At 38.7% G+C, this 12852-nt stretch overlaps 1 protein-coding gene across 2 annotated transcripts; it reads left to right on the top strand.

Annotated features, from left to right (window-relative positions):
* Positions 1-1092: 1092 nt before the first annotated feature.
* On the top strand, positions 1093-12256 carry kras (KRAS proto-oncogene, GTPase). 2 transcript variants are annotated; one of them, XM_022754335.1, is made up of 6 exons: positions 1093-1343; positions 3815-3932; positions 4762-4940; positions 5431-5590; positions 7204-7328; positions 9748-9834. In XM_022754335.1, exons 2-5 carry the CDS (start codon positions 3822-3824, stop codon positions 7321-7323), a joined length of 570 nt encoding a protein of 189 aa, XP_022610056.1. In that variant the 5' UTR covers positions 1093-1343; positions 3815-3821; the 3' UTR covers positions 7324-7328; positions 9748-9834. The 2 variants fall into 2 exon arrangements, with proteins under 2 accessions (XP_022610056.1, XP_022610057.1); XM_022754336.1 differs by lacking the exon at positions 7204-7328 and having other exon boundaries at positions 9748-12256.
* The last annotated feature ends 596 nt before the right edge of the window (positions 12257-12852 follow it).

The following is a 12852-nucleotide window of genomic DNA, read 5'->3' as shown; positions in this document are numbered from 1 at the left end:
ATCTTTGACATTTAGATAAAAGAACCCAGTGACACTATATGTTAGATTTCAGTCTCAAAAATGCTACAGTAATAATCGCTGCATGGAATATAGTAGGTGCTCATTAAATCTATTTGATGAATTCATTATAATCTAAATGGTAGGCCTCTTCAAATGGTCTTATTATTGTAGTGCATTTCACTCATGTGGGATGTCTTAAATTGAGACAACACTGAACATTATTTTGGGTTAAAATTGGCACTCTCTTCTTTTTTAAATGGCAAAAATAGCTGTGGTCTCTGGGCCGTGCAGTTTGGAGAACAGCCAGACAAGTCAATAGTGACCTCTACCGTGTCTGCTACATGAAATGAAAATACTGCATTGTTTTTTTTGTATGTTATGGTGTTCTATAGCCTACGTCTTGTATTTCCTGCATTACTGCTATAGGATATCAGATTTGTAGGATAGCGTCCCTTTGATATTCATCATAAGGTTGCAATTGGTCATTTTCGAGATCCATCTTACTTATTTAACATGACAGTGTTTTGACTGTGCTGTGTTACAGACCTCGCATGCACGTATGCACATAAAGTGCGCAGGAGGCAGCCTTGTGAACACTCAGGAAAACTGACAGGGGATTGCCAAATCATTTCCTTGCCTGGGAATGACGTCCCTCCAGCACATTCCAGTTATATTTAGAGCCTATATATAGTGGAGTCGCCCCCTAGGCTTTGTTGACTCTGCAGCAGGCGGCAGCAGGAGATCATGATACTGTAAGAAGAAGTCCTGAAACTGACACAATGTGACCTACATAATCATAATTACATTTGTGATCATTAAAATGTTCAAGTGAATCAATGTATGGTTTCAGATTAGATTTAATAAAAAATAACAGAATAATATTTGCACATATACAACTTGTACATGGCTAATAGAGGCAATTAGGGCTTATATAAATATACTGCTGTAAATTAAACATGTCTAAAACATCAACAATAAATAAAGACAGGACAAAAGAAAGTGTATTGCTGCTCATATTGCGACAGAGTCGAGTGACATGCCCCAAACCGGTTGAAATCCTCAGCTATGCTTTCTGGGTAAAGTGCGCCCCGGTATCCGCCCATATTCGCGTAAAGGAGGCCAACCTGAGCAGCTAGGCCGGACGCTGGATCAAATGGAAAGTTCAATCGATTAATTTGTCCACTTTTTCGCATGTTGCCGCTTGCTTCTGAGACGAGGTAGACCGACTTAAATGCGGGCGTTTTGGTGTGAAATAGGAAATGCAGAGATCGTGTGAAACGAGAGGATTATCAGCTTGACTTGTTTGGTCGCTACTTCGGACGCGGAACTCCACTCGCTAAAAGGTAAAACAAATGGATAAGATTGATACATGGGTGTCCCTTTAGGGTGTGTTGCAACGTTGCACTTCCTAATTTAGTAGGTAGCTCACCGCGTCTGCTATGTGACCACTGAAAAATATTATTATGGTGGAAATATTCATTTTCGCTGTTAGTGCAAACTACGCCCAATTGTTAACCTAATGTCTGGCCCTGCAATGCAGACCTTTGGGCTAGCCTATCAATGGCGGCTTCAAAATCTGCACCATTCCCTTTGAATGAATGATACTGAATTTGTCCGGACACACGGCGCAGACAATGCTGCTTTAATGAATTGCTTATGTAAATCACATTGGGTTAGCACATAGGGGCTAGTTAGCTTACTTTTTGAGGCTGTGAGCGAGCTCCAGTGCTAAGCTAACTAACAGCACAGCATACAGTGCTCAGAGGTGTTCACACAACCAATCTGGCACCCCCGAGGACACAGAGCAGTGGATTTAAATTAAACTCCTTTCGATTTTTAAGCCTGCTCTGGGTGTTATTGCCTGCTTGAACAAAGCTCGGGGGCTTTCATTGAGAAGTGTGCAGGCCTGCTTTAACCTCGGCTACTCCACATAAATGACAAACTGTTAGAAAGTAGCCTAATATTTACATGGCTGCTAATTAATCGCCAATTTCTCCATAAGTCCCCTCACCGTGTTGCTGACTTTTCTGGCGAGATATTGTTTGTGAAATGTAGTCTTCCATTGGGCATAGCTATGTTGTCAGTTGTGTAGTAAATAAAAAGGTGGGAACACTGTGCCATTCAGATGGTGTAAGCATAAGCCAAACAACAACCACGAATGGCATAATCATATTTTCAGGAAGTGATTTTCCCATTTGAATACCACAGCATCATAACTTTACTACAATTAGGGGTAATAAACTGTAATGTGCATTGCGAATATGTAAACCTTAACGTGTTTTACTGACTATTACGTAAATGAGGGCCAGAAAACTAAATTTACTTATTATCGAACCATGAAATCAGCTGTACCCCGTTTTACGTCCGTTTTTTTGCTGAGTAGACTTGACAGCTAACTGCACATGTACAATATTCAGTTATTGAAAGGCACTTTCTCTGCCTTATAAGATAAAGAGTGATAGTATTCTTACAGGCATGTGGCAGAAAACTTTCAAGTGTAATTGGACTAGTCTGTGATATTGTCAGTATTCTTATCTACTCGGGTACAGATAACATTTTTTTCCCCTAATGGACCAAATAGCCTCACTGTAACATGTGTAAATCACACACTCTATTGGGTGTAATAGATAACATGTGGTTGATCATTTCAGGGGGCATTTTAAAGTGTTGAAAGCACGAGCAAGTGTAAATGTATACCTTTGTCAACCAAATACCTATCAAACCACATTCTCGTTTTTGTTTGTCTAGACAAAGCAATAATATTCAGTAGAGCTCCTCCCTGACTGCAGGCTGTGTAGAGCAGTGAGCAGTATGTACTGTAACTTCTGAAAAGGCCAGCTGCCACTATTGATGAGTGCTGCTCCACAAAGAAGTCAGACAGCAGAGAGCCTCCCAGTTGCTTGTCAATTTTGGAGCCTTAATGTAATGTCATAGATTTCTGCCTGGGGCTCGTTTCTGTTGTGTGACTGCTACTCAGAAAATACCACTGAATGTGTGGCTGGATTTAGACATTTGATCACATACAGGGTATTCATAACTACCTTTATTTCTTTTACTTCGCTACCTGAGTGTTTGTGATATGAACTGTTATTTTGTGTCACAGAAACAGTTTTAATAAGTACCATTTTATTTCAGTTTTAGACAAGGGTTCATCAACATCCCATTTATGTTTTGGGGCCGATAATGATTTAATATGGTAGCGTTTCCTGAATTTCGCAGCAGTTTTTCACTGTTTATATTCCCTCATTTGCACATAATCTCTTTTAGATGAACTGTCATATTCTGTTTGCGGTGATTGTTTCTTCTGCAAGCTCCTTTTTGAATTGTAATATGAGCATTTTCTAAATTAAAAGCAAAATAAACATGATGGTATGAAATCTAAATTTCCATGGAATCAGCAGTGTTAGTACAAAAATACTTGTTTTTTCTTTCTTTTTTTTTTTTTTTTAACATTAGGCAGTATGTATTACTCATTGGAAGTGCTGTTGATAAATTGACATTTTCTCAGTCTGCCAGTCCTGAGGATGCAGATTTCCCAGCGAGCCGACAGCTTGTCAGACATAAATTAAGAGTAGCAAATTGAGCTAGCTGACAAAATTGTTTTAAGCAACAATTTGGTACTCAAAAGATTTTTTACCATCCACAACAGAATATAACATCTCATGTGCAGAGAGGCTTAAGCTTCTGAGAGATGCACCTCTAAACTATTCCTTCTAAGGCTTTTGATTGTGCCTCAGATGAATTGATGCTGTTCAGGATAACTCTCTGTGTCTCAAGAAATATCTGAGTGTAATGTTCTTTTTTGGTCCCACAGGTGAATCATGACAGAATATAAGCTGGTAGTGGTGGGAGCTGGAGGTGTTGGCAAGAGCGCACTTACCATTCAGCTCATCCAGAATCACTTTGTGGATGAATATGACCCCACCATTGAGGTAAAGAAAGTTTGTGCAACCGTGCATGTAAATGTGCGTGTGAATGTTTGTGCAGTCAAGTCCATGACTGTCTCCAAGGTTTTGTGTGTATTTTGGTATGGGGGCAGAACAAGGAGAAACCCTAATAAAAGAAAAATAGTTGCAGCAGGTTCTTCTGGTTTAAGTCTTAAAAAGACACCTAACAGGTTTTTATTAACTTGCATGTCTGCTTTCCTGCTCTCTCAGGGGGGTGGGGGGGGGGGTGGGGTGGGGGGCAACCTACACTGAGTCAACACATCTCATTACCATTGCAATCAATTATTGATGTGATGTTGCAGGTTGTAGCTTCTCTATAGATTGTTTGAATGCAAATAACATGTCAAATAGTGGCTGCTCACTTAATCACACTGTAATTATTTGTGTTGGATCAGATTGAGTGTAGCCATCAGCTGGAGTGCTTTTGATACAGTGGAAATTAGGACCTCATTATAATTTGAGGTCTGCTGGAAAATAGGAGTGTCCTACTAAAACTAGAGTAGGGCAATATTTAAATGCAGTCCTGTGGCATCTTTCACCAAAATCATGTCAAAATTATTCATATATATATATATATATATATGTGTGTGTATGTATATAATCTTGTTAAATCATGCACATTTTCAAAGATTGTTGCATTTTATTATACCATATATGTTTAAAACACGCTTTAATTGTATATAATATATAAGTATAATTCAAGTTATTAATTCTTAATCTATGTCATCCACATTTGCCTCTTAATTTTATTAAAGTGCTCTTTGGACGCTTGACTTTGGAGTCCTGATAACTTTCTGACTTCTTCCTCTTCCAGGACTCCTATAGAAAGCAGGTAGTGATCGATGGAGAGACATGTCTGCTGGACATCCTGGACACTGCAGGTCAGGAGGAGTACAGCGCCATGAGGGACCAGTACATGAGGACAGGGGAGGGTTTCCTCTGTGTCTTTGCCATCAACAACACCAAGTCCTTCGAGGACATTCACCACTATAGGTGAGCTAAGAGACCAAAGGGCAGGAGTCTTTGCACCCTGCTTGAACGCAGTGTTTTAATTGGCGATAAAAGGGTTAACATCTTGGGGTGTCCTAGTGGTTTAGGGGTATAAAGTGCTGACCATGTAATCCCAAAGTCCCTAGTTTGGATCCATCCAGGATGCTTTGTTGTAGGTCACTCCCCCTCTCTCTGTGTATTTCCCGTCAGCTTTCTAATAGTGGAAAAACATTTTCAAACAAATGTATTAATTAAAAAAGGGACAAGATTCAACAAAGATTTTAGTACATCTCTTGCTACTTCACTGTGTATATTTGTATACATGTCCTAATAGTTTGCAGCATTGAGCAAAACCCTATCCCACTCTGATTATGTTTATTCTAGTGACTCTGAACAGATAAAACATTTTAACACCACATTAAATAGCCATAAGTTTATGACCTGAGATGGATTAAAATCAAATGAACCTTCTATTGTGTCTGTCATTGTGCAGAGAACAGATTAAGCGGGTGAAGGACTCTGAGGATGTCCCCATGGTGTTGGTGGGCAACAAGTGTGACCTCCCGTCCCGGACAGTGGACACCAAGCAGGCTCAGGACTTAGCACGCAGCTACGGCATTCCCTTTATTGAGACCTCAGCCAAAACCAGACAGGTGAGAGTCCAGTCAGAGATGGCCACACCCTCAAGACTCAAACTGTTTAACTTTCAAATCTGTCACTAAACTGTTGTTGTACTGCAGGTCTGTAGCGCATGTTGAATGGTGAGAAGTTGCATGTGGTCTCAGGTGTATTTGCTTGATGGACACAGCAGTCCCTCTATAAATTTCACTTTGATATTCCAGACAGACAAACTCATACTAATTTTGACAAGAGCTCCTGCAGAGATTTGATAATCATGCCACGGGGATCAAAAGAAATGTTAAAGTCTGGAGTCATGGGGTGCTGTTGATTTGTGTTACATTCAGTAGCTCTGATGGTCTTGTTTTATAATAATGTTGCTTGGAAATGTCTCAGGCAATGTGCTGCACATCATTAAATCCTGTTTGGTTAATTGAATTTTTTTATTTATGGGTGATAATGTAATCATTGCATGCTACTTTGTCATGGCTATGTGAAATTACATCATCATTAGGGCCTTCTGGGAAGGTTCCTGCATTATAAATAATCAGCAAATCAGTAAATGTGTGTCAAGGAGTCTGCATGAAAAGGACAAACTGTCTGTAATTACTCACGGGGGTTAATGATTCTGCTTACCGGTTACTGTGACTGGGTGTTGGAAGATTAGCCGTGGCGGAGTCAGATCAAATGGTGTGTGTTGTGAGCATGGCCTTAGGTGGCTGACTGGCTTAGGCAGTGATCTGTAAACACATCCTTCTCTGGTCTCTCTGACCTGGGGTGAATCACGGCTCCTTCTGGTGTGGGGGAAATTAATGACACAATGATTCATTTCTTACAGCTCTGTTCACCTATTCTTACCTGAGTGTACTGATAATTCACTATCTATATTGTGCTGCTGTAGGACCAGCAACTGTCTCTTTCATTGTGTTTCCCAAATCTCAGTGATTTCATAAGAGTTCTTGGGCAATCTCCAACATATAATGCATAATCAAATTTTATGTACTTAAGCTAAACAGTTATTGATACTCCACCCTAATCTTTTTAGCGTCACTCACTCACTGTTGACTTGGAAGGTAACTGTTTAAAGTTTATAGTTGTTGTTTTTTATTTATTTATTTATTTTTTTTAAAGTTCAGTCAAAGTGGATTCTAATTACGACATTTTCATGACAAAAATCTAATATTAAGATTTTTCCATGTTTATATGCTCAGTATGTTCCAATATGTTGTGACAAGTTTTCAAAGCAAAAGAAGGTATCAGAGCACCCATAATGAAAAACATTCTGCACTCAGTATGTTCCAAACAATCATTGTTTTGCCAAAATACAACTGCAGACACTTTTTTCTGCTTTGAAAACTTGTCAGCATTTAAATGCAAGATAACCACAGCCCCTCTTCCTTGAGAAGAAGGAAACTACAAACCTTTTCAAACCTAGAGGAAGATTGTGTTTGGTATTCACAAGGTAGATTTAGGGTGGAATATCAGTTTATGTAGATGATAAGGGAGGACAGTCATTGCAGGTAGACCCACATCAGACGGATCAGTCTGCTTTGCTCCTTTTTGTATTTGTAGGCTGTAACACATGCATCCATATAGTATATCCCCCTGTGTTCCTCAACATTGAGGGAAGTTGTGTCTCATACTGCAGAGAGTGGAAGATGCCTTTTACACTCTGGTACGGGAGATCAGGCTGTACCGGCTCAATAAGCTCAGCAAGGAAGAAAAGACTCCGCGCTGTGTCAAGCTTAAAAAGTGTGTTGTGATGTGAAAGGGGTAAGTGTATGCAGCCGCGCGTCTACCAGCTCTGTGTGTCTGTGTCTGTGTTGTTAGTTGGGATTGTGGAGAAGGCAATGGGATAAGACACGCAGTGAGAGCTGGTGCTTCATGGGTTCTCAAAGCTAACCTGCTGGTTTCTACTGGGGTTGTGGTGAGGCTCTAACAGGAGGCTGAAACAGCTGACGATTTCTTCCCTTCTCAGTGTCTCTGTGTATCATGGCTGATTATTGTTTAAGACCGTTTTCACACTGGGTTCATTTATTTAAGTCTAAACACGATCCTGAGGTACGTTTGTTATTCTTTCCTTATCACAGTGCAAGTGTTTATCCTTATTTGCACTAGGAAATGTGACAGTGGGTGTGTGATGACACAAGAGTGATGTACAAGAAGGCAGAGCCACGTGAGCATGATTAAAGTAACACAACCACCAGAATGGGCTTAAAAAAATTGGAAAAAAAAAACAAGCACCCCTTTTAGATGAAAAATGCCTTATATGAGAGAAAGCCATGGTTGTTCTCTGCTCATAAACCAATGAGGTGTTTTCTTGATTTAGGAAAAAAAAAATCCAAAAATACAACTGAAATGTGTATGTTTTCCTGTGAGAAAAGAATTGCATTCAGACAGAGCACAAGTTGTGATACAGTTGGCTCAGAGCCAATCATACCACCTACTTCAGGTTGGCCCGGTGAAGGCTTCTCGGTCTGCACTCTGGTTCAGAAAAAGCGTTAATATTTTCCAATTTCCTTGCAAATGTTCCTGAATTCGGACTATAAACTACCAGTGTGAAAGCGTCCTAATCTGCTGAAATCAACATGAAGAAAAGAGTTTGGGCTGATGTGCCCACATGTGATTAAAAGAGATTATGGTGAATCTGGGACCAAATCATGCACTGAAATGTGTGCGAGGAGGATGTGTGTTAAGAAACTGGCAGATATGTTATGAACAAAAAAAATGTGCTTGTGTGTGTGTGTGTGTGGGTGACACAGTTTTTCTTGCCGACACAAATCCCTTCATCTTTATTCTTTAATTTCTTGCTGTCTTTGTCACAACCTGCAGTGACCTCACACTCTTTACTCTGCAGCTCTTTGCAGATTCAGCATCACATTTACTGCACCATCCAAACTGTTCCAGTGCTCCCGTATTTGCCTCAATGTGGCATCAGCATACACTGGCTGCATTTACATGGAGCCTGTTATTCACCAGTAATCTGGCTAAGAGCTCAGTGAGAATATGAAAGCCTCATTTAAACACCCAAGGCACAATAAATTGGCTCATTCAAAAAAGAAAATCATTCAGTCTTAAAGTGGTGGTCTAAAGCTTTTTATAAAGTGTGTTTCTCATTACTTTTGAATCTTGGGATATCACACTCTTGCCTACTTTACTTAAATCAAAGCTGTTCACCTGAGGAAGATGTGCTACTCTCTTGTCTGTTATTTATAGCTTCTAAGAGTTTTCTACACAATTTTTCCGAGTGGTGCATCTTTCCCATGGGAACCATCTTTGAATATTTTTATGTTTATTAGTTTTAGGGTGATAAACAGAAGGCTCGCCTTCTGTTCAATAACTCTGTTAGTAGAATATTTCTATAAAACTGTTGCTTCAGTTCAAACCCACAGCAGTAAACCAGTATTGGTGCCAAGTGCTCGATGCAGATCCATCTTTTTTTCTTTCTTTTTTTTTTTTTTTTAACCCTTTGTTTGCGTTGGCGGACTTCACGTAGATTATTGGAAATGTAAACAGGACAACTTGTTCTGTCATTTTTATTTAGCAGCCATACGCACATTGTGGGCGTATCTTGGGTGGATTACATTCAGAGGAAAAGCAACTGGCTCATGTAACTGCAGCTACTGTTTGTGTAGTCGTCAGTGGGAACACTCCTGCCTTTTATTCTGTAATACATGATATAAAGTTATGTTTGATCTGTACTTTACTCAGCTGTGCCTCACGTACCCTGAACTGGATTGATGGCTTTACCTGCACTCTGATGTGCGTCATGCTGATGCTGATATATACACATGATAGAAAATCAGATCAGTTCAAACTGAAATGGACCCCAAGATGATTTTTAATTTCTGGTTTTTACTTGATAAAATGCATACAATACATAACTGCCATAGATATAAAAATGTTTGGAAAAATACTTGTCTTTGGCAGTCAAGGCTACACATCAGTTTGATTATTAAAGATTGGAGTGTTGGTTGTCTGATTTCTAGTTTTGGGCACAGCTGTCAAAAAGAGGTTCAGTCTGTCCCACTTAATCTTTAATTTCACCCCAGAATCAAAGATCTTTGTTAATCCTTTTAAATAGTTCCAGGTTCTAAATTATTTGTTTATTTCATGTTCACATGTATTGGGAGTCTGGTGTAGAAATGATAACTTGTAACTGTAACAATGTATCTTTTTATTTTCTTTCCAGGGCGTTGATGATGCCTTTTACACATTAGTGCGAGAAATCCGGAAGCATAAGGAGAAGATGAGCAAGGAGGGCAAAAAGAAGAAAAAGAAGTCCAAGACAAAGTGTACACTTATGTGAATAATCACCCCTTTTCAAGACAGACTAAAAAAGAGAAACTATGTTGAACAGTTAAAGTAATACATTTTGTACATTACACTAAATTATTAGCTCCTTCTCAATACCCACCATACTGAATACTAAACCTTACCTGATTTTTCTGCCTTTCTGTTATTTGCTACTTTGACATCAATAAGCTTTATTTTCAGTTTAGTGCCAGTTGCCCACATGTGTTGGTCCAACAGCCTGTTTGATTTTATAAGATGATGATGATGATGATTTGGACAATTTTATATAAATGCAGAGCTGTGAGCTAATTGCATCAGAGCTCATGTTTGACAAATTATTCATTAATAATTTATGATTTTTTTCCCTTTGCTTAAAAGGTCATGACCTGCAAAAGTTCTGTAATGCCCTTTTTTTAAGTATGGGATGCCAAAGAAAGAATTTCCATCCCGATTCTTGTTAACAAAATGGACATGAAGAAAGGACCAACATTCAGCCAGATGAGATCCAAATGTCCCAGCCACTGTGTAATGTCCCCATCTCTAATGACCTCTAGGTATGACTAAGTTATGTCACTGATATAAGTATGCATGCAGACTCCTACTCTTCTCCGAATGTTTTAATACCCTAATTAGCTATTAATTAATTTGCATTTTGTCAATGCTTTGTACTATGTGGGGAGTGATTTCTTGCCTACATGAGAAGTTGTTTTTTTTTTCTTCTTGCATGCATTGTGTCCAAGGTGACATGGGTATTGCAAACTGCCTCTGGTTGATACATTTAACAGAGCCAGCAATGAGGAACTCTGACCCAAGTCTAGCTTTTCAGGTTTATAAATAGTGATCAATATTTGCTTTTGTCAGAAAGAAATCAGCCATTTTTGCGCGATAAATGACAGATTCAAAGATCCATGATGGTATGGATTTTTACCCATTTTGTGGTGATAAAATGGGACTAGCAGCCTCATTTTGTGTTGGTCAGAGTCATTTTATGTTGCAGGGATTGATGCCACGTCACAAGCTAATGTTGAAAGGCTTGTTTGACCTTACTGGTTACATATTTCCTGCTTTTCTTTCCTCTAAGGCTTGACTGCAGGATTTTTATTCATCCTGACAATAATCATTTTATTGCAATTTGTTACACAAGGTTGTCAATTAATGAATTAACAATTAAAGGGTATACCTGTCAATATTTTCCTGATAGAGGGCATAATATTTAAACAGAATGTTTGTTAGGTTAAATACTAAATTTGAGGGTTTTTGATTCTCCAGTAGCTGCGACAGAGGTGTCATGCTTAGCGCATTTTCCTAAACTGTTGACTCGTTCGCTTGTGACTGGCTAGAAAGCAAAATGCATCTTTTGAGCAGCTTTCAGGAATATTTCTCTTGGTGTGGTGTCACAGAGGTTGTTCAAAATGTTGTCCAAATGGATTTTCAGATTCTTCCATATCTGGAGCTTTTGAAAGAGCTTTTGGATTCATTTCCCAAACTGACATTTTTTGGTGGGCTGCCTTTCAACAGAAATGATTGTCCAGCAAAATAATTTGTCACCTTCTCTCACCAAGCTCATGTATCGTGGTGATGTAACTGGAACTGATGTTTGTAAATGAGGCAATAATTGCCGTAAAATTGGTTTTTAGAGAAAACTGTCTGAATTTATAAAAAAAAAAGTCCTAGTTTCTTTCCCGGGTCAACCCATATTTCACCTTTTTACATCATATTTACAAGCTGTTCCTTGGGGGAATTTTTTATTTGCCTTTTATTGTTTGCATTAGGTGCTACACTTAGACGGTAGAAAGAGCCAAGACAACATTTACTTTGTCCTGTGTGCCCGTGAAATACACAAAATGCTGTTTTAGGGGAGTGATGGTATTGACACAGGAAATCCAGACATGACACCTTTTGCTTTCAGGATTAATGAATTTTGACCCAGTTTATTATTACCTCTTTTTCTCATGAAGTAGTTAATAACTGTTAATGCGATTTTTAATTAAGCAACCCTCTTGTTAACAATACTGTTTCAAAAGTAGTTTTACTGAAATGTTTGAAATGTTCCTCTTCCTTTTTTTGCGTGCCAACAGCTGATTTCTGAAATGTATCATTTATACCTGGATCGTATTTTAACAACCTTTGTATAGTTGTGATACTGAAAGGTGCATATTTTGTAAATTGTGCTTCATTTCGTTGGTGTGTCTAAATGAATGTTGCTTTAATGGAGTTTCACTCCGCTCTGTGTATGTGACTAGAGTGTGACTGGGTCCAGGTCTCGGGAAGTGAATGAATGACCACTTTACAACACACCTGTTGTGGGCAGTGTAGAGTGGTGATCTGATCTCAAATGAGTCTATTTTTTGCCATGAATCTCACCACTCCTATTTAATGTGTAATAAAGAACAAAGTAAAGAGGAGTTCAACTTTGTCTTTCCTTCCATCTGATTCTCAAAACACAGGTTTATTAAACTTGAATGAGCCAGTTGCACATTTGCTTCATCACAGCAAATAAACAACAAACTAACTGCTGGACAACTTGAACAAATCATTACATTGACACTAATGTACAGTATCATAAATATCTGAATGAACATTTTCCATTTTCTAAGGTAGGCATGTATTTTGATTGCCTCTGATGTCAGAGATCACATCTATGTTCCCCAGCAGGTGGCACTGTTCACTCATTTTGTCGGATGTGTTTCTTTAAGCCCACAAAGTCTATGAAAGGGCTATTCTCCAGCTGCTCACACTCCACAGAGTGACTCTACCTTTAGGTTTTACAAGTTGTGTACATTTTCCAGAATAAACTAACTTTCTGGGACATGTTATGCATGTTATGTGAAGTTGATATGTTTGAAATTTTAAAATGAAAATGTTAATGATGATGATACCAGTGGTCTGGGGAGATGGTTAAAGTGACAGTTGTTTTGTGGCTTATATAAACAAACCATTCTTCCTATCTCTCATGAAAAAAAAGACTATGGCCAAATATGACAAATATGTTAGTTAATTA

Source organism: Seriola dumerili, unplaced genomic scaffold (assembly GCF_002260705.1).
Source record: "Seriola dumerili isolate Sdu_G_001 unplaced genomic scaffold, Sdu_1.0 BDQW01000219.1, whole genome shotgun sequence".
NCBI lineage: Eukaryota > Metazoa > Chordata > Actinopteri > Carangiformes > Carangidae > Seriola > Seriola dumerili.
The sequence above is the reverse complement of the archived record's forward strand: the minus strand, read 5'-3'. Positions and strand labels throughout refer to the sequence as shown.

What these genes read in the sequence shown, in the direction of transcription:
- kras (XM_022754335.1), top strand. Translation starts at nt 3,822, where the DNA reads ATGACAGAATATAAGCTGGTAGTGGTGGGAGCTGGAGGTGTTGGCAAG. An exon ending in GAGGACATTCACCACTATAG is followed by an intron (nt 4,941 to 5,430) that starts GTGAGCTAAGAG and finishes GTCATTGTGCAG; the next exon opens with AGAACAGATTAAGCGGGTGA. An exon ending in CCTCAGCCAAAACCAGACAG is followed by an intron (nt 5,591 to 7,203) that starts GTGAGAGTCCAG and finishes CTCATACTGCAG; the next exon opens with AGAGTGGAAGATGCCTTTTA.